This window comes from Telopea speciosissima, chromosome 1, assembly GCF_018873765.1.
Source record: "Telopea speciosissima isolate NSW1024214 ecotype Mountain lineage chromosome 1, Tspe_v1, whole genome shotgun sequence".
NCBI classification, from domain to species: Eukaryota; Viridiplantae; Streptophyta; class Magnoliopsida; order Proteales; family Proteaceae; genus Telopea; species Telopea speciosissima.
The window spans coordinates 18,231,352-18,253,721 of NC_057916.1; the positions used below are offsets into that span (position 1 = coordinate 18,231,352).

The following is a 22,370-nucleotide window of genomic DNA, read 5'->3' on the forward strand; positions in this document are numbered from 1 at the left end:
TTTAATGAGTACAGGCCAAAAAGGAAAGAAAGAGGCTCTAGCCCACAACTTCCTCTTACTGAAACACAGTTAAAGTATATCACATGCTTAAAGGCCAGAAAATTCCAAAAAGAAACAAGTTCTTAGCCTGAATTTTGAATTCCATTGAAAATTGAAGGTAAGTGGACGAGGCAACTCATAAATAACATATGTTGTATGTCTGTAATGGAAAGACCCCTTATACACAACATAAAATGGATATTTCTCAAACCCTCAAAGACTGAAAGGGGAAAAAAAGCAAAAAAACAAGTGAGATATCTAAACCTTGGTGTACAGCTGAAGAAGTATTAGTATTCACCCCCAGCACTAAAATATTAAACAGCTCATTTGAATAGCAGCTTGAACTTTATCAAAGTTACAGCACTTACTTGGAGCCATTGACCCATTTGTTTCTACTGAGAAAACTACAATATTTTAACAGCTCATGCTGATTTGCGCTCGTTAATGAAGGTGCCCGTTGTTTTGAACCACCGCATAAGATTCCGATGGTCCTTCACATAAAGCCATGCCTGTAGAAAAGGAAAGAGACTCTCGTTGACACCACGTTGTTCTACGTAATTATGAAGTGCATCCCTCATCCGCTCTTCCAGATCTCTGCAAATTTGGAATATTCAATCAAAAGCTAAAAATGCATTAGTAATCCATTCTTCTTATGGATTGCCCAAAATAGCAACTAGAAAATAAAATAATTATAATAAAAACTCCCTAACATTTTATCACTCTCAACAGTTCCAAGATCATTCATGCCAGTTAATGCCACAAAATTAAAATCAATCACAAGAAAAAATAAAGTAGGAAGTTTCAACATCCCACAATGGAAAAAAGCTTGAGATCATATGCAATAAAGTATGTAAGAGTTATAACACATTCCAAAATGTTGTTTGGTTTGCTCTATGAAGTAATCCTTAGGGCTTGGGCTTTTTTATCTGATGACTAGAAAATTGTTTTCTGTTCAAACATGTTTGAGTAATTAAGCATACACAAAGAAAAGCAATTTACTTCAAGCATTCTAGTGTCTTCTTTAAATGTTAAGATCATGTTTAAATTGGCAAATATTTTGAATATCCTCGGTGCATATTGCAAATTTTGTCAGTGAATCAACCTATTTGATGAGAATAATAATGTTCTGACAACGCCCATCATAAAATAACAGCATCAACATGCTTTTTTGATAGGTGAATTTGATTCCCAATGTCCAGTTTACTTGAAAGTAATGTAAACAATCACTTCTTTGGGGGTAATTCAATAAATTTAATATAAAAGAGAAGGCACCAAAACAAAACTATACAAGAAAGTCCATGTCATCGTAAGCAACAGTATGAATAGTTCAAAATTAATTTCCTGGAGGGTCTAAGTGAGGGACCTTCCCTGACTCTATCATTTGTATCTTTGCATAATTGTATTTGGGGACAGACACCGCTTAGAAAACCACACGACCATCCCTTAGCAGTGACATAAAGTCTGGAATGGCTCTTATGTAATACTTTGTTTCTTTTGCCATAAATACAATACAAAGAAATACCTATCAATATCATGACCACATACTCATTACCAAAAAGAAGAAAATATGAACCAGGATGCCAATCAAAGCATTGAGAGTAGACCCAAGATAAAAAATGAAATGTAAGTAATCAAATATAACATAGTTTCCACCATAACAATAAAAACAGGACTTTCTTACCACAACCTTGAGCCCATTTGAAACAAGAAAAAATGTTATACAAGCCAAGAATGAGAGAATGAAGACCAGCTTATTTTTTCTCCTTTTCTTTTATCTTCAGTCATAGTCCATATATTCAATTACTCGTGTTCCTATGCATGATTGGCAGTTATGTCCTTACTAGTCCATCAAGGCCCTTAGTGAAGGGTTCCCTTGCCCTGCACATACTAGAAAACCATTTGAAATTGATAAACCTTGGGCTCTCTGAGCATTCCAACTCCTCCAACTCTGCCACCAACAGTATGTCTCTGGATATTCCTACTCTCTCATAATTTACTTTGTTAACACTTTATCTCTCTTTCCAACCGTCATCTGACCTCTCCAACAATTACTGCTTCCTTTCTCACCCTTTGCTTGTAATGCAAAAAAGTCAGCCCCGACTTAAGGGTTTCTGGTAGAAGGCATGGTGGCCTTTTACACAAACTATCAAGGAAGAGTTGGGCTTCACTCTATAGTCTATCTGCTCTCTGCTTCAGGGTGGAGCGTCCCTGCTCAGTGTACGATTTATTTAAACTACGAAACTTCTACCATATGTTACAACAAACTATCACAGAGAGAAAACCATACGTACTGGAAAACCGGGCCACTATACTTGGAAGGAACAACGAGGAGTTGAGAAGATTGAAGTTTTGGCCTCAAGGACACAGAGTGGATTCCCAATGCGTCCGGATAAAGCCCACATAGGAAATGAAGGGAATCATCTCGGCCGGGTTTCGAGACATCGACATGAAGGAACAACTGATTAATTCCGTCGTCATCATCACCGTCTCCACCACCAGGAATAATATTGGCCAACCGCATCACAGATATACTAATTTCTTCATCGCCGTAAGTTCGTTGGAGAACGGGACCGTTGTTGTCAAGCGCACCTTTCACAATCGCAAAAGGTGACGGCGGGTTTACTTTCTGTACATCACAAGACGTAGATCAATTTCGCAGCTGGTGCTCGAACAAACTGAATCGATTAAACAGAATGAAACCGAAAAACCGAAAAAAAAAAAAAAAAAAAACTAGAGGTTTAGGGTTTGAATATATGCAGATAAGCTAAGTGGACTTATTACCGGTGGTTGAGTCATTTTAGAGACTTCAAGGTAGTGTTCTTTGAGGGAGCGAAGTATTATAGAGTCGACGGCGGTGTAAACGCTGGATTTGCGATGAGGTACCATTCGCCATGGATGTAATGCGCCACTGGCGCTTGCAAATACCTTCTTCCACATCTCTCTCTCTCTGGTCACTGCAGAACTGCAATATAGCCGTCCTTGGCAACTCTACTTTCCGCCTACGGAGTAGTTTTGCCGTTTTGGTTCTTCTTTAGGGCAAGTCCATAACTCACTGGCCGATTTGGCGGCAACTCTCCATGGTTTTTAGTTTCTACCGATCCACTCCACACTAAGGCTGTGTTTGGTTGTCTAAAAATGAATAGGAAAAGAAAAAGAAAATAAAATATACTAAATTTTTTTGGTAAAATAAAAGAGAATAACCTAAAAGAAAAAAAGAAATGAAAGGAAAATAAAAATCTCTGTTTGGTAAACATATAAAAGAAAATTAAAAAAGGGAAAAATATCTCTACTTGGTGGCATCATGAGATGACGCTTACGCTTCCTGGGTAGATATCTAGGCGTGTTCACCCATTGGCCCAAACGTTTGTATAGAGATCGTGCAACCAAGTAGATATCTCTTGCCCTACAAGATACATGTGAGACTTTTGAAAGGGAGCGAGAGAGAGAGAGAGAGAGAGACCACATGACTATGAAGCGGGCGGAAGAGACAACACAGACCTCACCAAGTGGTCAGATTGAGAATAATCGAAAATTTTCAAATCTGAATTAGCAAACCAAGCAAATAGAAAATTCTGAAATTAAATCAAATCCCAATAGTGGAATTAGCCTCAAACTTGGATTGAACTTAACCCTAGGTAGGATCAATCAAACCCCTGAATTACATTCAAATTTGATGGCTAGACTCAAGGTAATTAAACAAACACCAAATGAAACCCAAAAGTTGGATTGGGCTCAAACTTGGATTGAGTTTAACCCTAGGTAGGATCAACGAAACCCACAAATTACATTCAAATATGATGGTTGAACTCAAAGTAATTAAACAAACACCAAATCAAATCCAAAAGTTGGATTGGCCTCAAACTTGGATCAAACTTAACCCCAGGTAGGATCAACCAAACCCCCGAATTACATTCAAATATGGTGGTTGGACTCAAAGTAATAAAACAAACACCAGATTTGGAATTAAAATATGCAGAAATTAAGATATTTTGGATAGAATTAAATCTGCAGGTTAGTCCTATTTAGGGGTGTCAATGGACCGGTTTCGATTCGGGCTTTTCGGTTTCGGTGTGATTTTTATAGAAACCGAAACCAAACCATTAAGAAATATTCGGTTTCAGTGCGGTTTGGTTTCGTGTCGGTTTTGATTTATGATAACGGGTTGATATCGGTTTGGATTCGGTTTGATACCGATTTTATATAACTAGTAAGGTCCGGTTAGTACTAATTTTTCTTCTCATTCTCTTTTAAGTACATAAAATATTTCAAATACAATGCATCTTTTTATCCTATGTCCTATGGCCTATGGATACAATTGGTTGGGTAATCACTAACAAAGGATATGAGATAAAGTGAGAAACTATCACAACATATTTAAGGGGCAATGGGGCATTAGGCATTTAATGATTTACTCATTTATCGGGTTAGGTCGGTTCGATTTGGGTTCGGGCCTAACGGTTCGGGCTACCGGTGCACCGTCGGGCTAGCCCAAACCAAACCAAACCGTTTGCCTTTCTGGATCCACAAACCGAACCAAACCATTAAGAGTTCGATCCGGTGTGGTCCAGGCTCGTTCGGACAGGTTTCATCGGTTCGGGTTGGGTATTGACACCCCTAGTCCTATTCAATAACTAGGTCGAGTGGTCTCCTTTGGGTGCCCCTATGATGTCCAAAAATCTTGTCTAGATTTGATGTTTAGATCCCTCTGAGATTGAGATCAACTTTGATGAAAAAAAAATAAGCCATAACATAGAGCTAGCGTAGGTATATTAATGACTTTCAAATGTACCCCAACACCCATACGGGGAAGGGGATTCAAGCATGGAAGATAAGGGAACTCGTTAAGATTGATGATGAAGGGCACCAGACGGATCCCTGACTTGGCATCGCAGGTGCTATTGCTTCTTGGGTCCTTTAGCTCCATTAGATGATTGTGCCTCCACTGCTCCCCATCATCATTGCTCCGTTGCGTTGCAAGACAACCCCAAAAAAAGAGCCCCAGCCGCAGAACCCTCGATTCGGTGATCGGGAAAGTCTTCATCTACAACACCACAATGCCTCGGCCTCGGTTAATACCTCACAAGCTGTGTCATTGCCTCAAGTGCAAAGATTGCTCCCTATCATCATTGCTCCATTGCGTTGCAATACAGCCCCATAAAAGGAGCCCCAGCAGCAAAACCCTTGATCGAGTGACCAAGAAATTCTTCATCTACAACACTCCAATGCCTCGACCTCGTAAAATGTACAATTTCTCACCTCACAAGAGTTTTCTCATCCCATAGACGAGACTTTTTTGTTGACAACAAGAAAAATGTTTGTAAATCACAAAGTAATTTCAAAATTTGAAAACAAAATCTTCTAGCGACATTTAGCCATCCAAACGCATAGAAAATATAAAGACCTAAGAAAATAATACAAAATCTGTATTTTTTTATTTTCTTTTGTATTCATTTCTAGACAGCCAAACTCAGCTTAACGCCAGTCTTTTCACGTTGGACTGTGTTTGGATGTAGGTACACGTCGGGCCATAGCACCGGGATCTCTGTCCCATATTTTTAGGGGAATAATTTTCTATCACGAGCGTGGCCCTTGTGCGTGCGCGGTGGCCAATGGGAGAGCTCACGGCGCCATCAATATGACAGTAGTTACGCACTAACAATACGCGGACTGTATATCACCTGCAGTACGAAACTACGAATCAAGGGTTCCAGGGCCAAGAGTCTAGAGGTTGAGTTCGGACTTCAGAGTTCTACCAGGTTGGTTCCTAATCCTACCTCGTGTAAGATCCTAGAACGAAGTATTAGCGAGGTCGTATTTTGGGTATCTATCTATTTATGCGCTAATTTGTTTTCCTAATTTAATTTTTGTCTGAAACTTTAATTGTGTCTATGATTGCCTGTTCGTTCGTCATGGTTTTGTGATCTTTCTTTCCCTACTCATTTTTGCTATTCCATCTCTTAACTTGTTCGTTATCTGATTCTTCGTTCGATTCGCTTTCATGGTGATGCCAGCGGAGCAGTTAGGGTTTTTTTCTTCGTGTCTCTGGCAATACGCAGTAAAATCGTCATTAGTTCATGTTTCGTTACACAATTGGGCATTCCAATTTCGAAGTAATGTTTGGGAAGCCTGCATTAATTTCGTATTCTTTCCCGCTGTTTTAAGCATACATTTTGCATTTCCCTAAAAATTAGGGAGATGGAAGATTAATTTTCTTCAAGAATGGAACAACCCTTTAGAGCTAAAAGCTGTGTGTGTGTTGGGGGGGGGGGGGGTTGTGTGTGCTACTTGGGCCTTTTACTCCATCATCATATCTTGGGAGAGAAAGAAGGTGTTCAATTTCGAAGATCTCTGATTATTCCTTTAATCATTTTTAAAATTGCAGTACTTAAAATAATTTTGTAGTTAATGAATTTTTAGGTATTAGCTTCTATTTGTTCTGACTGTGTCGCATAATCCGAGTGCTCTAGCTTACATGGTCTAATACCCATAAAAATGTTGTTGCTTACATCATGTCTTTATTTTTTGTTTGTGTCAACTCTGATAGCTATACCTTTTCCTTTCTAGTTTATCTTTGATTTCTAAAGGAGAGTTTTTCCAATTTGCGACACCTATGTATGTGTGCACATATCAAATTCAGTACTTCTGTGCACCCCCCCCCCCAAAAAAAACAAATAAAAAAAATAAAAAAGATATATATATATAAAGGTGTGTTTGAAATCCAAATCCTCATCCAATGAGCCCCGGCATTGCATTTTTACTAAAGAAGTTCTTCCAACAATTTTTGCACTGCAAGCTGTGATCAGAGTCAAGTATTTTTGGTAATTCCTTGGATAACCAACAGGGTGAGACTGCTGTTGTGATGAGCGTAGGAAGGCAACTGTAGGGTATACTAAAAATTTATGTGCTTCCCAATCACGGGTTTTTAAGTAGCAACTGTCAAAAGGTGCAAGTGTTAGAATGCACATTTTGATACTTCTATGTTTCATAGGTGCTTCTTATTCTTCTTCCCTCTCTCTAACATTATGCCAGCTCATTACAGAAACTAAAAAAATTGTGAATAAACCTCAGTAATGCACTGCACCCCCGTTGATGACCTACTGATGATCCATAGAGCATATCAAGATCGTATGTATCATGTGCGATTAAAGATGAATTAATGTAAGCAATAAATTTGGACGTAATGGTCCGCAGCCCCTTCGTAATGTGTATTAGTATCTTTGATTAGGCTTCTAATAAAAAGTCGAGAGTAGTCGATTATTTCTTTTGGTTAGGTGGCTAGTAATGGGCTTAATTTAAGGCTAGGTCAACAAATATGGCTCTAACCTGGATTGAGTGGAGCTCTCCAAAAATGGAACCAATCCTTCAAATATGGACTGGATCAGAGAAGTAGTTGCAGAGATATGGCGGATCGAGTTTAAGACAGAAAATACACCCTAGATAGGTTTCTTGATCTCAAATCAATAGAATCTTCTGACCTCCAAGGCTGTCTCCAGTAGACCTTCAATAACAGATCGATTATAGCTTGAATAGAACAGAAAACCAGATCAGAACTTCACATTTGATTGCAGGTATACCTAGATCAGAGTCTTCGATCCTCTCCCAGAAAATAGAAAGTAGTAGCAGTCGGCAATTCTGGTTTGTTTCCCTCAGGTCTGCAGTCGAATCTGTGTTGTTATAATGCTCCAAGAATCTTCAAGCTTGAATCAAAACTCCAGAATGCTCACTCGATTGCTGGGTTGTAGATTCTTAAACAAAACAGAAAATAGAAGGAGAATAGAGATCGAGTAGGAAGAAGAAGGGGGAAAGGGAAGGCTATCTCACCCTCACAGCCTATGTCAGGACAATAATGTTGCAGAAAACAATATATTTTAGAGAAAATTACTTGGACACCCCCTGTACTATGGCCTAATTACTTAGTCTCCCCAACTTTTTAAACAATTACTTGAACCCCCCCTGCATTTTACCATTTCTTTCAAGTAGGTCCTGTCCGTTAGTTCAGTGAGTATGTCATCAGTTAAATTTTTTGTAATGCCTAAACTACCCTTAAAGGGTAGTGAAGTGACCCTTTAACCCCCCCTCCTCCTCCTCCTTTTTCTTCTTCCTGCAACCACACGTCTTGCTGCAAGTCTGCAACCCACCCCGGCCTACCCCCTGAACTTCACGCCACCCTGCCGCCGTCCTCCTCTCCAGCCCTACCCCTAGAAACAAAAATCTTAATAATCAAACCTGGGAGAAAAAATCCATAACATTCCACTGCAATTTCTTCCGCAGAGTGTGGTGTAGGAAGTTGCAGAACATGCAAACTTCGCATGTGAGTTTCTCGAGCTAGATTTCAGTAAAGGATTCCCACCGCCCCATCTCACCCCATCTTCCAGTAAAGGATTCTCTCGCTATCTCTATGACGACCCTGCAATCTCACCCTGTCTTCTCAGTAAAATGGACCCTGCAATCTTACCCCATCCTCGGCAAAATGGATGGAATTAAGATGCAGTCCCCTTTCTCCCCTACACCTTTCAATCCCTTCTTTCTCTGCAATTCGAAAAGATTCCAGAAATAATGGAATCCATTCCTTGCCTCTCTATCTTATACCTTCGCATTTTCTTCATTAACCGCCTGCTTCACGTATTCTGTAGACTGCTCCTTGAAATTGCTATACATCTTCCAATTCCAACGAATTTCCCAGAAAGCCAAAAAAAAATTAGGAGAGAAACGCAACAGCAAAACACCAACCCAAAACCCTAAATAATTTAGTCAAAATTAAATAATATACTAAAAAATCATAAAGTTGCAGGCTTTGAACTCGCACGATTAGTGGTATTTGCTAATCAGACACAACGAAACCTTCACGCCTGACCTGCTCTGAAGATTATCAAAGCAGAATTGGAATCCATTCCTTACCAATTTTTTTTTTCTGCAACTTCATTCGATCCATCCCTCCCTTTAGGGTTCCACCGATTGAATAAAAAAAAAAGAAAGAGTAGAAGAAGAAGAGCAGAGAGGGTGAGAAATCGAGAATCCAAAAAAAAACACCTGGTTTGTCTTGCGGTGGTTCGAATCCCGTCATGTCATGTGTTGGCGTTGATGGTGACGGTGGTGAGGTTCCATCCTCCCTCTGCAGCTGAAGTGTAGTTAGAGGAAGAAGAAGAGGAGCAGAGAGAGGGTAAATTGGTAACTTCACTATTTTCAATTGAATAGATGATAGGGGGTAAAATGGACATTTCCATTTAAACACTAACAGCAGACTAACACCGTCAGGTTTAGGGGGGGTGTCAAGTAATTGTTTCAAACGTTGGTAATCGTAAGCAAAATGGCCATAGTACAGGGGGTGTCCAAGTAATTTTCTCTATATTTTATTCATAAAAATCGTGGGCTCAATTGAGCAATTACAAATATATTTATATCCACAATAGCTGAACATAGAAACTAAAATCAAACTCAAACTAGGACTCAAAGTAGAACTAGGATTCCCAATTAGGATTCAGTACTAAACTAGGATCCTAATCTGGATTACAATTCCAGCAAAACAAAGATTAAATAAAATACAAATAAAGACTAACAACTAATGCACGATTTATGCTGGTGTGGGGGGAATTCCTACTCCTACTCTACTGCTGGTGTAGGGAAGAATCCCTACACATGCGGCTGGTTTTGGTCAGCTGATGTACATCAGGGTTCCATGTATAGAAACCTTAATGATTGGGAAATGTTAAGTTTACTTCTCTTTTGGGTCTTGTTGAGACCGTTGAATGCTCTCAAAACCAGGATAACTGGATAAGATAGTCTAGAAATGAGAGAGCTTGGGATCTTGGACAGTGAAGTCTCAGCTCCATGCATTATTGATTGATTCTTAGTCTGATTTCCTCATCAGTTCACCAGGGCTAGACATTTTCTTTCCAATGTGCATTTTTTATGTTGACTGCTTACAAGGACGGAGTCCTGACTGTTGATCACCTGATCTCCAGCGGCCATGTGCTTCCAAATCTATATCTTCCATGTTCACAGGCTGTTGCAACTGTTCCTCACTCTTATGCTCTTGTCCTTTTCTTTGAGATCTGGAGAGTGATGTTGAAAGCTAGAGGGGTTTGGTTTGGTGGTGATGGGTGATATATTCAGATACTGCTTTCATTTGCACTTTGTAATTCTCAATCATTGCAGAGAACCGGTAAAAAGATGTGCTTCTTGATTCCAGGCATATTATTTGTAGTTGTTGAGGGGCTACCGGGCTAGAAATGAGGGGTTTTGAAAGCTATTCTGCCTCTTTGCAATTGGTCCGGAGAAGATAATGGTTTAACCTTTCACACACACTTCTACTTCTGAATTCCCTCGACTTTGCATATCTGATATCAAGGATCAAACATGATGGAGATTGAAAGTCCAAAAAAGTCAAGAAAAAATACGAGTTGAATTCAAGCCGTGCCTGCTATGTTGTAGGCCAGAATTGGATTTTTTGTTTGTGCCTCCCAGTTGGTTAATTGGGTTGATCTTTGTATTAATTGGAATTTATTGAGTAGTATAGGTTGGGTAGTTTGGAAGTCCAAACAAATATTTTCATTCAGAGTGATTTGAAAGCTTTTCAACAAATCCAAGATTGCTTAAATCTGATTTATATTGAAGGAGTTATGTTCCGGTCAAAGTTAATTTGGTGTGCGCGAATGCTATTGAAAATCGGTCTGAATGACAATATTTTTTTAGATATTAAACAAATGAATATTTCACCGCATTTTTGGTTTTTAGCAATGTTTTATCATATTAAGATTTATGAAATGGGGGGGGGTTGACTTTTTATCCTTTTGGAATTTGATTTTTTAAAAAATTATTTTTATTGGATTCAAATAGGGGGTATTTGTTTATTTATGAATAATATCTTAAGTAAATGAATCATTTACTTAAATGATATTAAACATAAATAAGTGTCTGGCTTGGTTTCCAGCCAATGTCCAAGAACATCAAACTTGGGTCAAAAAACCACAAGTACCATTTTGAGTGTTATTTTTTTTTTTTTGTGAAAATAGTTCATGCACTGTGTTTAGAATGTAAAAAATAGGCTCATTACACAAAATCAGATAAAAAAAAGCATTTCTAGGCCAAAGCATTTTTGGGCCTCGAAACCATCATCTCAAGTTGGCTGGGAAAAAATTACAGGTTTCAACCATATCTCGGTTTCTGGCTGGTCGAAACCCGAGTTTTAGAACCTTGCTTGAAACTCATAAAGTAACCTTCAAATGTTTGGTAATATTCCAATATTTCTTATGGAAACAAACATTGAAACCATTGTAACTTGTTGTTCTCCCCATCAAAGATTTGATAGCAGCCCATCTACCAAGCCGTGTATCCATCTTCTGTCACTTGCAGTTGTTTTGTTTAACTTAAAGACTATTCCTTAGCCTAGTGGGTTTCCTTCTTGTGTTATGTTTCCTATTGGCTATGTAATTAGATAGCTTTCTTTTTGGCTAGGGATTCTTTCTCTTTTTAATATTATAGCTTGTAGCCTATTCTAGGCATCCAACAAATTAATCAAAAGAATGGCTATTTGTTATTGGTGAAGACTGATCCCAGTTTAAACCCGGAAGCACTGTTCCAAATTTTTGGGAGTCGTTGTATTGGAGCGCGGTCAGTTTTGTACTTTCCAGGATTAGGGTTTCTCTATATTGTAATGCGTCAAAACCCTATATAGAGTGTGATCTCGTAAGGAGGTGGTGTGTTAGGGTTTTGTAATATCTCCATCAGAATAGTGGAAGCTTTGGTTTATCGCTCGGTCGTGGACGCAGCCCATCTTGGGTGAACCACGTAAAATCTTTGAGTTCTGTGTGTGTATGATTCTCTTTTGTTTTTCTTTTGATATCGTTGTTCTGTTGTGTTGTTAATTCTTAACACTATTGCCTTTGTTGCTGCTGTGAGATTCAGTTGAGAATGGAAAACTCTTGGGATTTGAAGGATCCTAATCTAGGCCTGTTGGTGGGAGATCAAAGGTCATATCATCTTTCTATGTTTTCTGTTTCTTCTCAAGTAAGTGGTGATTCTTCTACTGTTATGGTGCTTGCTGAAACTTAATTTAATTTGAGATTGGGTAGGGTAATCATCTACTGTTATTGCTGCTTATATGCTGTGATTGGTGGTATTAAATTCTCACCACAACTACCAACAACAACTTAGCGGCAGCCCTGTTTTATGGTCTTTTTTTGTCAGACCCAGTTCTGCTGTATTTGGGAGGAATCTAACCATCAGATTCTTCGATATTTTGATGTGTTCAAGGACCACCTAAAAAAGATCTTCGACCAGAGTTTGAAGGTGATCTGATCACCTGATCTGGAGATATAAAAATTCTCATAAATATGCTTGGTTTTGGTCCACTTCCGAAGAATTCCCCCTCCCCTAAATTTAACCGATGGATTTTGCCCATACTTTGGGACGTTGAAGAGTCCTCCAAGACTGACCTTCAACCAGACGTTGAGGCTGATCAGAGCCTTTTATTTTCTGCAATAAAAATTTTCCTAATTTTAGGTTTTGAGGTTTCAGACTTGTTTATTTGATTGTTGTGCTCAATCCAACCATTTGAACATTGTTGTATTCTGGGGATTATTTGTTCCAACAGTTTGTGAATATTGGTCAAAATTTGACTTCATTGGATAAGGTTGATTTTGACCGTACTGTTGACCTAAATTCTTTTTAGGGTTTGCTTGAGTTCCTGTTAGAAGGGGAGCATAATCTGAACCTAGGGTTCATTCTACTCACCCCCATCAATTTGTTATTAGAGCTATGGCCACAACAAGTTCTAACCCGATAGAATCGAGAGATGATCAGATTTCTATGAAACAACTTGCTAATGTGATGATGAGTACAGCTGATCGATGGTATCCTTGGCATTCGGCAAGGCAACCAAGGCGTTGGAGAGGGTCCAAATTCAAGCCAACACCATGCATAGGCGACCAAGGAGCCTGGACGCTTAGGCAACGCGACTCCTTGATAACTATGATCCTTGGAGCGACGTGTTGAACAATGTCACAAAGTGATGTCCGTATTGAAATGACATTCAACATGCCAATCGATCTTGTACCAGGATCAATGCTCTCAAATCTATCGACTCAGTCCCGCAGAGCATGTTGAGTTGAAATGACAAGTGGATGAGTTGCTGAAAAGGGCTTTATTCAAGAGAGCATAATCCTGTGCGCTGTACCAGCCCTCACGCCAAAGGAAGGTTCGTGACGTATATGTATCGACAGCCGAGCCATGAACAAAATCATAGTGAAGTACATGTTCACAATACCTTGACTAGACAATTTGCTTGATATGCTATCTGGCACAAAGATCTTCTCGAATCAATATGAAGAGCGGATATCACCAGATCTGCATTCGTCTCGGTGATGAATGGGATATTGCATTCAAGACAAAAGATGGTTTATACGAATGGAAGGTCATGCCATATGATGGTTTCATGGGTACTCGATTGGGCATCCCTGCTTCATCTCTACGACAATATCTCATTCGGGAATTGCACGAAGGAGGATTGGGAGGACATTTTGGATGTGATAAAATTATCCTCCAGGTAGCTGATTGCTGTTATTGGCCACATCTTCAAAAGGATATTGATCATGTAATCAAGCAGTGTCGCGTGTGTCAACTAGCAAAAGGAACGAAGTAGAATACTGGCTTATGTTCCCTGCTGCCTGTTCCTCACACACCATGGACTTCATGGTACTACTTAGGAAAAGCACGTCGCTATATTTGTGGTAGTTGATAGGTTTTCCAAGATGACACATTTCATTCCATATCGAAAAACCTTTGGTGCAAGTCACATAGCAGCCCTCCTTTTCAAAGAGGTTATACATTTACATGGGTTGCCAAAGTTGATCATTTCAGATCGAGAATCGAGATGTTAAATTCATGAGCTATTTCTGGAAGACATTGTGGTTGAAGATGAATACACAATTGCAATTCATTACAACCTTTAATAAATAGACAGACGGTCAGATAAAGGTTGTCAATAGAAGCTTGGGTAAATCTCTAATGTTGCCTTTTTGAGAGATTATAAGAAGACCTGGCTGTCCATGGACTCCATACTTGACATAGCTGAGTTTGCTTATAAGTTATAACAGCTCAGTTAACCACACCATAGATCGCACTCCATTTGAGATCATACTCGGAGTTCAACCTAAGAGTCCGATTGACTTAGTTCCTCTCCCTTCTCATGCATGTATTAGTATTATGGCGGACGAGTTTATCAGGCATATCACTGAGGTACATGCTGATGTACGCCGACACATTGCTCTTAATAGTGACACATATAAAGCTACGGCTGATCATTGTCGTCGTTATAACGAGTTCAAACCCGGAGATATGGTGATGGTGCGAATAACTCTAGAATGTTTTTCTTCTAGCACCATCAACAAGCTGCATCCGCAGAAGATGGGTCCTTACAAAGTATTGAAGAAGGTTGGCCTTGATGCTTATGTTCTAGAATTGCCACCAGATATGACCATCAGTAATGTCTTCAACATGGCTGCTTTACTCTTTACGTGGGTCACCATTCAGATGAGAGTGATACAAAGCATTCTCTTCGGTTACCCTAGTTCACTACATCACTAAAGGATGAGATTGAAGATGTCATTGATAACAGATACACTATGGTATGGAATGGCGGCGGTTATCATACTTTTCTTGTCAAATGGAAGGGATGACCGAGGACTGATTGCACTTGGATCCATGCGGACGATTTCAAGCGACTCAACCCGGATCTCTACGAGTAGTACATGTCACTTTTACATTCGTTGGAGGACGAATGCTTTCAAGCCGGAGAGAGTTGATTCAGGAGGGTTTTTAACTTACTCCCGAAGAAAGAAAAAAAACCAAACAGGCTTTAATGGCCAATAACTTAAAGGAAGCTGGGTTTCTTTAAGCCCCGCCTAACATGGCCCTTTAAAACCCATTATTGGGCCTGTTTTCTAGCCTAAGTCGTGGCTATGTTTTAGTTGCATTTCTTTTATTTTTAAATTGTTTTGTTTAACTTAAAGACTTATTCCTTAGCCTAGTGGGTTTCCTTCTTGTGTTATGTTTCGTATTGGCTATGTAATTGTAGTTAGATAGCTTTCTTATTGGCTAGGGATTCTTTCTCTTCTTTATGTTAAAGCTTGTAGCCTATTCTAGGCATCCAACGAATTAATCAAATGAATGGCTATTGCCTTTGTTTCTGCTGTGAGATTCAGTTGAGAGTGGGAAGCTCTTGGGATTGGAAGGATTCTAATCTATGCATGTTGGTGGGAGATCAAAGGTCATATCATCTTTCTATGTTTTCTGTTTCTTCTCTCAAGTAAGTGGTGATTCTTCTACTGTTATGATGCTTGCCGAAACTTTATTTAATCTGAGATTGGGTGGGGTAATCCTGTACTGTTATTGCTGCTTATATGCTGTCATTGGTGGTATTACATTCTCAGCTCAGAACTACTAACAACAACCTAGCGGCAGCCCTGTTTTAGGGGCTTTTTTTTTGTCAGGCCAAGATCTGCTGCCTTTTAGAATCTAACCATCAGATTCCCTCAATATTTTGCGGTATTCAAGGACCATCTAAAAGGGATCTTTGACCGGAGTTTGAAGGTGATCTGACCACCTGATCGAGAGATATAAGAAATCTCCTAAATATGCTGTGTGTTGGTCCGTATCTAACAAAGAGCATTCAAGATGAGGTCCCATGGTGCATGCTCTTCACCCATGAAACGATGGATGAGACAAAAGCAGGGATTAACGCTAAGTTAGAGCTTTGGAGATCAACCTTGGAAACCAGAGGTTTTAAGATTAGTAGAATGAATACTTGGTATATGATGTGTAATTTTAGCCACACTATGATTGATACTGACATGGTGCATATTGAGGAAAGAGAGATACCGTAAAGTGACTATTTTAGATATTTGGGGTCAATCATTAATAAAAAAGGGGGGGCATAGAAGATGATGTTTCACACAGAATTAAAGTGGGATGGATGAAGTGGAGAGATGCATCTAGAGTGCTGTGTGATTGACGTATTCCTTTAAAACTTAAAGGAAAGTTCTATAGGACTGTCGTACAATCAGCTATGATGTACGGGGCAAAATGTTAGGCAGTTAAGAGCTGTCATATTGCAAAGCTATGTGTGGTAGAGATGAAGATGTTAAGATGGATGTGTGGCAAAACAAGGAAGGATAAAATAAGGAATGATCGTATTAGAGCTGACTTGGGAGTTGCTCCGATCAATGACAAGCTTCGAGAGAGTCATTTGAGGTGGTATGGTCATATTCAACGGAGGCCTAGGGACGCTCCAGTTAGGAGTAGTGATTTGATTCCGATTGAAGGAGCTAAAAGAGCGAGGGGCAGGCCTAAATTGACCATCGGGGAAGTTGTGAGGATGGACATGCATAGTCTAGGTCGTGTACTAGGTATGATCTCGAACAGAGCCTATTGGAGGGCAAGGATCCATGTAGCAGACCCTATTTAGCTGAGATTCTCTTGACTTATTGGCCTGTGCCTCTTTCCTCTTACTTTTGTCTTTCACTTTTCTTTGTTTTTGACATCATTCGTTTGTCATTTCCCTTCCCTCTTTTTCTACCTCTTCATTCCCTAATTTTGTCTATTCCTCAGTTTTACCTACTTTGTTTGTTTGGATCCATGTAATCGACACCATTAAGTTACGATAAGGCTGAGCTTGTTGTTGTTGTTGTTGGTCCGTATCTGAAGATTTAATTTTTGTTCTAAATCTAACTGATGAATTTTGTGGTTTTGCCCATACTTTGGGGCATTGAAGAGCCCCTTAAGACTGACCTTTGACCTGACTTTGAGGCTGATCAGAGCCTCTGATTTTTGCAAAAAAAAAAAAATTCTTCTAATTTTGAGTTTTGAAGTTTCAGATATTTATTTGATTGTTGTGCTGTTCAACCCTTAGAACATTGTTGTATTATGGGGATTATCTGTTCTAGCACTTAGAGAACATCGGTTAAAATCTGACCTTCATTGGATAAGGTTGACTTTGACCCTACTGTTGACCTAAATTCTGTTTTAAGGTTTGCTTGAGTTCCTGTTAAAAGGGGAATATAATTTGAACCTAGGGTTCATCCTATCACCCCCCCACTACCTGGCATACCTTAATCCCGAGGGAATGAAACTATCCCAAAGTTATGAGGTAATAATTAATTTTTATTTTTGCTCTTTCATCCCTGTATAGTAAAAAAAATATTGGCGGTATGGAGTCTACTTCTATTTTTTCCTTCTAAATAATGGGGTTTGATCTTTTGGTTGTTTTGTTTTGTTAGGTTGCTTATCAATCTGTGCTGGTGAATAATTCAAAATGAGACGATTGGGACAGTATGCCGATTCTGGGGTCAATGCATATGTTTCTGCCCAGATGCAGCACATGTCTGCACAGAGAATGCAACACAACTCTGCAATGAACCATTTTCCTGGACGTCCAGATGTTTTACCCTCTGAAGAAGAGCAGCGTTATATGTCTTCTAAAACAGAAGGACAATGGCAGTGGGATAGAGATGATCCCAAAGCATCAAATTCAATGTCATCTCATGTATACAGTGAAGGTGAGTGCAGAAATTTTCATCCTGGCATTTCTACAGTCAATTTCTGATACCTTTGCAGTTGAGACGTATCAATTAGCTGAAAAGTGTAGTTGAGATACCTCAACTGGCTCTCTACCTCTGATAAAACTTGACTCCAAAGCTTTAGAAAATAATTCACTTAAAGCATTCACCAGTTACCAATCGATGAATCTGTCACCAAAGTCCAGCTTTCCTTCTCCAAAACCCTAAGCTGTTGCATTCCAAATGTACCTCACGTTTTTCAACCTACAGTATCAACCCATGCCTCAATTTGGATTAGATACCTTCTTTATCTTCACATATGAAATCAGTAACCAGCTTCCCCTTGTTTGTGTTTTGAACTCGTGTTATCAAGAATTCATAATGAAGAAGACTAAGCAAATCATGTGAGGTCCGATGAAGTGACAGAATGTCAGTGATCCAAATGCTCTATTGAAAATTTCAGTTTTGATGGAATTTGAATGAGGAAGAGATTAACATTGACAATAATCATGGGTTATTAACCTGGCTCATTATAGTCGATATTTTTTTTTTCAACTAGGAAGAGTTCTTGCAGCTCAAGCTGTTAACCAGGGAAGAAAAAATGGTTAAAGAAGTATCATATATTTCTTCATGCTCGTTCCAAGTTCGAATTACCGTTTGTACAAATAAAAATCACTGTCATTGGATGATTTCTTCCTCATATAGATGTCGGATCTATGGGGTAATTACCTAGAAGTACATTTTGTGTAATAACCCTTCTTATCTGATAGAAAAGAATCCCATGATCCTGAATCAATTTTGCCTGGACTCGTAAACCCCAAGTTTGTCTATGACGAGCGGATCTAACTGTACTATTGTCTATAGTTGATTTCTTCTGTATAATACTAATTGATAGAGTCTCATTTGTAAATGCTACAAGATCTCATGCATTGGAACCCATGATCATGGAACCAAATCCAGTAGTGTGGAATATTTTCTTTTCCAAGTGAAATGCCCTAGTATATGAAAGAGTGAAAACTGAAAAAGTGCTTTCATTGTAGTGGAATAAGAAGCCTTCATATGTTAATGCATGTGTTTGATTTATTTAGAGAAGTGAGCTGTAGTAGCAACTAGCAAGTGAATGTTGGTTGCAGTAAGGCAGGAAATGAAAAATTCTTTCTATATAATGTTTTGTCTCCCTTCCTAGGGTCCCTCTTTTAGATGAGTTTATTGATGAAATCGAAAGAAAAGCAAGAATGCATGCCCAATGAAACAAACAAAGCCTGTAGGAAAGGCATTGACGTCGTTATAACTCCGTGGTAGCTTATAGACTCTTATTCTACATTGGTAATGTAGTTAATAGTGGGCCTTTTTCTATGAGAACTGTCATCTCTTCCTTTTTAATGAGAAAAAAAAAAACTTGCAACTTTTTAATGAGTGGCTGTTTAGTATGGGAACTATCTGATATTCATGCAGGAAATATGATGTGATAACATTGATACTTCCTGAATTTCTTGAACTTTTTGTTCTTAAGTGGACCATACATGTTGTTATGTAGGTCAAGGGGGTGATCCATCTAGGTCTTATTATCAGGGTCAGAGACCGGATTCTAAACTGGGTGTAGAGAAACAAACCGACAATGATCCAAGAAGTCAAAACCATGAGCAAGATATGGAAATTGGATACGAGGACAACACTTCGGCACAAACATTTGAAGGTCTTGAACAGAAATTCCTGGATGAGATCATGAAACTGACCAAGGAACAGAATGATGCTGAAGATGCAGAAAATGCTAGGCATAGGGAGGTGAGTTTGATACAAAATTTTATCATCTTGGTTTGTTCTCACTTTTATTTCTATGGTTGGTTGATGAGGGAAACTTTAGCTACATGAAATATTTAATTAAGTGTTCTCCTGAGTCATAACTTGAATTACTTGAAAAACAAGATTTTGTGTCTTGTGGAATCACCTCTCTGCTTTTTCGAGATGTATGTCCGCTGTTGCATAAAGTGAGTTTCTTACTTCTATAATTTTCAGCATTGATTTTGGTTTCATGAGAGAAAAATGTTAGCCTTTTTCTGGATTTTCTATGGACATTCAGCACTGTGGGAACTATTAACTGTGCCATGACATGGTTTGGACAGTATCTGTCCCATGCAGTCCTATTTTGGATGTAATTTGCATTAGCATCTGTTATCCAGACAATTCATGTAATGCCTGAGAACCTTAATACCATGACATGAGATTGGCATGGTTACGGAATTTTTGTCCGGCTTGCACCCAGCAGTTGCCCACTGACACATGGCTGTGAAGAAGAAGATTAAGCCCTCCCCTTCTTTTTTGCTCGTTATAGCCAAGTCCCTGTACCTGTACCCTTGTCTGAAGACATGCCCCAGTATCCTAAGTTTTTGGGATCTAACTCCCTGACACATACCAGTATTTGATCCATACCCAAGTGTGTGTAACATAGGCATTAGCTATTCCAGATCTGGATCCATCTCAGATCCATACATGTGTATCAGCAACTGTCCAACATCCTATGACTGAGGAATATGGACTGGATATGAATTGGATCTGATGCTTTATTTGAGTCTTACTTCATAAATTGACATGCAGATCCTTCTAATGAAAGGTCTGAATTTGGATAGGATCTTTACTCAGGATAGTAAGAACAGCAAATCCAAACTGGACCTGGACTTGCTTTTAAAAATTGACCTTGCTTCGAGTGTCATTCCCATTTAAATGGATTCCATTATCCTTCAGGTTGTGTAGCTTCATTTCATGCCTGATGATGCAGGAGCTGTTCCATGGGCCTGGCCGAACCCGTTTGAGAATCCAAACCAAGATGAACTGGGTCCCAACCTTGTTCTTGTTCAGTAGGATATTTAGGGTTTATTTTATTTGGGAAATATATGTAATCTTTTATTTTGGGTAGCTATTAGACATGTGGAGAGGTTTCCAATTTGAGTTTTATTTAGTTTCTATTTTTACTAGTCTAGGTTTTAGTTAGTAATTAATTGAGGTTTATGGTATTCTTGTAATTTTTCATAACTTTGAACAATGATCTGACCCATATTGTATACTCGTATTAGCTTGGAATTTTGCAGTGAGATGGGAATAGGATCCTATATTCCTATATAACTTGGACCCACTCATATCCACCATTTCTTGCCACATGGCAAGTGGTGAACTGTACAAAGTTCACTTGCATTGGTGAACATTTACATTTCCCTTCAAAATAAAAATTTCTGATATATTAAAAGAGAGATTTGAAAGTTTTTATAGGATCTGCATTTTTGGTTTCTAGGCAGCCAGATGAATGGAAATCAGTCTGCGTCCAGAAAATCCACCTTTCTTAATGTATCCCATTTGAAAACTGTGTTTCTGGACAACCAAAGCCACATTACTTTAAGAGTATCTAAATATCTAATACTGTAATAGCACATGATCTACTTAATGGTTTTCTGAAACCATGTATTTTGAATCTTGCATTCGATGATGTTTGATTTTGTTGACCTTGGCAGCCAAATACTGTATTGATTGTGTTAAATGATCACTCACCATTAATTGTGGTTATGGGAGTAGAACCTAATTGGTATTTTTGTGCTACTGAGAAAATTGAAGAATGACGTATTAGTGTATTTCTTAACCACTAACAAATGGAATGCCTAATCATTATGTCGAGTAAAAAATACCTGTTCTATTTTTCTTCCCGACATTAAATCTCGGTAATATTTTGTGATGTCTTTTGTTCCAGAAAATAAGTGAGATCAATGCTCAGTACCAGGAAAAGTTGACTGCACTTCGAGCCCGTCATAGTACTCGCAGAGATGAATTCCTTCGCCGGGAAGCTCTGGCACGACAGCGTCAGTATCAGCAAGCAGAGATAAACCCTTACACCAATAGTATGAGCCAGAACGACCCACAAAACTATGGTTTTCCTGCAACAGCTGATGCTGGTGAAGCACATCGAGCATATGCCTCTGGTCAATTCGACTCCTACAGAGAGAGAGCTCAGTTTCTTGGAGCTAGCAGAAGTCATGGATTGGAGTCAAAGGGTCCATATTCTGGAGGTCGTGTTTACAATATTGGTTCTCGCTACTACTGAAATGCTCGGAACTGAAGTAGTACCAAAATCCCCCCCCACCTCCTTTTTCTTATTTATATTCCTCCTGATCTCAGTATTGCTTTGCTACGGATTATGGGTTTCCTTCTGCTATTCCCCCAATGTTGTTGATTAAGCATCAATATATTGCTCTACAAAGCTGCACTTGCTATGGATTGTCTTGGAGCAATTTATCTGGTAAAACGTCTTTGTGGGATGGTAGGCTGATGTAGATCAAGCATGAAGAGAGGGACCAGAATAGAATTTAAAAAGAAGTTACTGTTCACGTGGTACTGGTCTTGTGAACGGCTTCACAGCCATACTGCCTTGTGTGGGTGCTTCTAGAAGATGATGTGGGGTCCAAGACCAGATTGCATAGAGAAGAAACAATTCAACATATCATTTATTTTCTATTTTTGTTTAGTTTTGATAAGTAGGTTTAGCTTTTATTTAGAAGTTTTTATTTTGTTAATCCAAGTCAAGTTAGAGCTTCAATTTTAGGTACTTTATAATTTCGTTTCTTAATAAAGTTCTATTACTTGTAACTCAAGTTTCTGTTCTTCTAGAGGACTTTCTATTTATTGTTTTTATTTTGGGTTCGACCTTTGAGTCTATAAAATGTAATGGCCCTTTAGAGGCCTCACACACGATTTGAACGAAAAGAAAGGAAGAGTTGTTTTTACTACCATGTCTCT

At 38.9% G+C, this 22,370-nt stretch overlaps 2 protein-coding genes and 1 long non-coding RNA gene across 3 annotated transcripts; 1 reads left to right on the top strand and 2 right to left on the bottom strand.

Annotated features, from left to right (window-relative positions):
• Window positions 1-111: 111 nt before the first annotated feature.
• Window positions 112-3,089, bottom strand: LOC122650614 (mitochondrial acidic protein MAM33). Its single transcript, XM_043844016.1, has 4 exons — window positions 3,046-3,089; window positions 2,821-3,004; window positions 2,331-2,665; window positions 112-633 (listed from the first exon to the last, which is right to left on the bottom strand). Exons 2-4 carry the CDS (start codon window positions 2,974-2,976, stop codon window positions 462-464), a joined length of 663 nt encoding a protein of 220 aa, XP_043699951.1. The 5' UTR covers window positions 2,977-3,004; window positions 3,046-3,089; the 3' UTR covers window positions 112-461.
• A 2,728-nt stretch (window positions 3,090-5,817) lies between these two features.
• Window positions 5,818-21,846, top strand: LOC122648774. Its single transcript, XM_043841995.1, has 4 exons — window positions 5,818-5,859; window positions 17,313-17,591; window positions 19,129-19,376; window positions 21,328-21,846. Exons 2-4 carry the CDS (start codon window positions 17,348-17,350, stop codon window positions 21,676-21,678), a joined length of 843 nt encoding a protein of 280 aa, XP_043697930.1. The 5' UTR covers window positions 5,818-5,859; window positions 17,313-17,347; the 3' UTR covers window positions 21,679-21,846.
• Window positions 11,390-12,077, bottom strand: LOC122648775. The gene is made up of 2 exons (XR_006331128.1): window positions 11,912-12,077; window positions 11,390-11,565 (listed from the first exon to the last, which is right to left on the bottom strand). It is a non-coding gene; the product is annotated as an uncharacterized LOC122648775 (long non-coding RNA).
• Window positions 21,847-22,370: the final 524 nt, after the last annotated feature.

Excerpts from the sequence above, each read along its gene's own strand:
- LOC122648774 (XM_043841995.1), top strand. The coding sequence starts at position 17,348 with ATGAGACGATTGGGACAGTATGCCGATTCTGGGGTCAATGCATATGTT. Across the intron at positions 17,592-19,128 it reads ATCTCATGTATACAGTGAAG|GTCAAGGGGGTGATCCATCT; the intron begins GTGAGTGCAGAA and ends GTTGTTATGTAG. Across the intron at positions 19,377-21,327 it reads AAAATGCTAGGCATAGGGAG|AAAATAAGTGAGATCAATGC; the intron begins GTGAGTTTGATA and ends CTTTTGTTCCAG.
- LOC122650614 (XM_043844016.1), bottom strand. The coding sequence starts at position 2,976 with ATGTGGAAGAAGGTATTTGCAAGCGCCAGTGGCGCATTACATCCATGG. Across the intron at positions 2,666-2,820 it reads CTAAAATGACTCAACCACCG|AAAGTAAACCCGCCGTCACC; the intron begins GTAATAAGTCCA and ends TGTGATGTACAG. Across the intron at positions 634-2,330 it reads TATAGTGGCCCGGTTTTCCA|AGATCTGGAAGAGCGGATGA; the intron begins GTACGTATGGTT and ends CCAAATTTGCAG.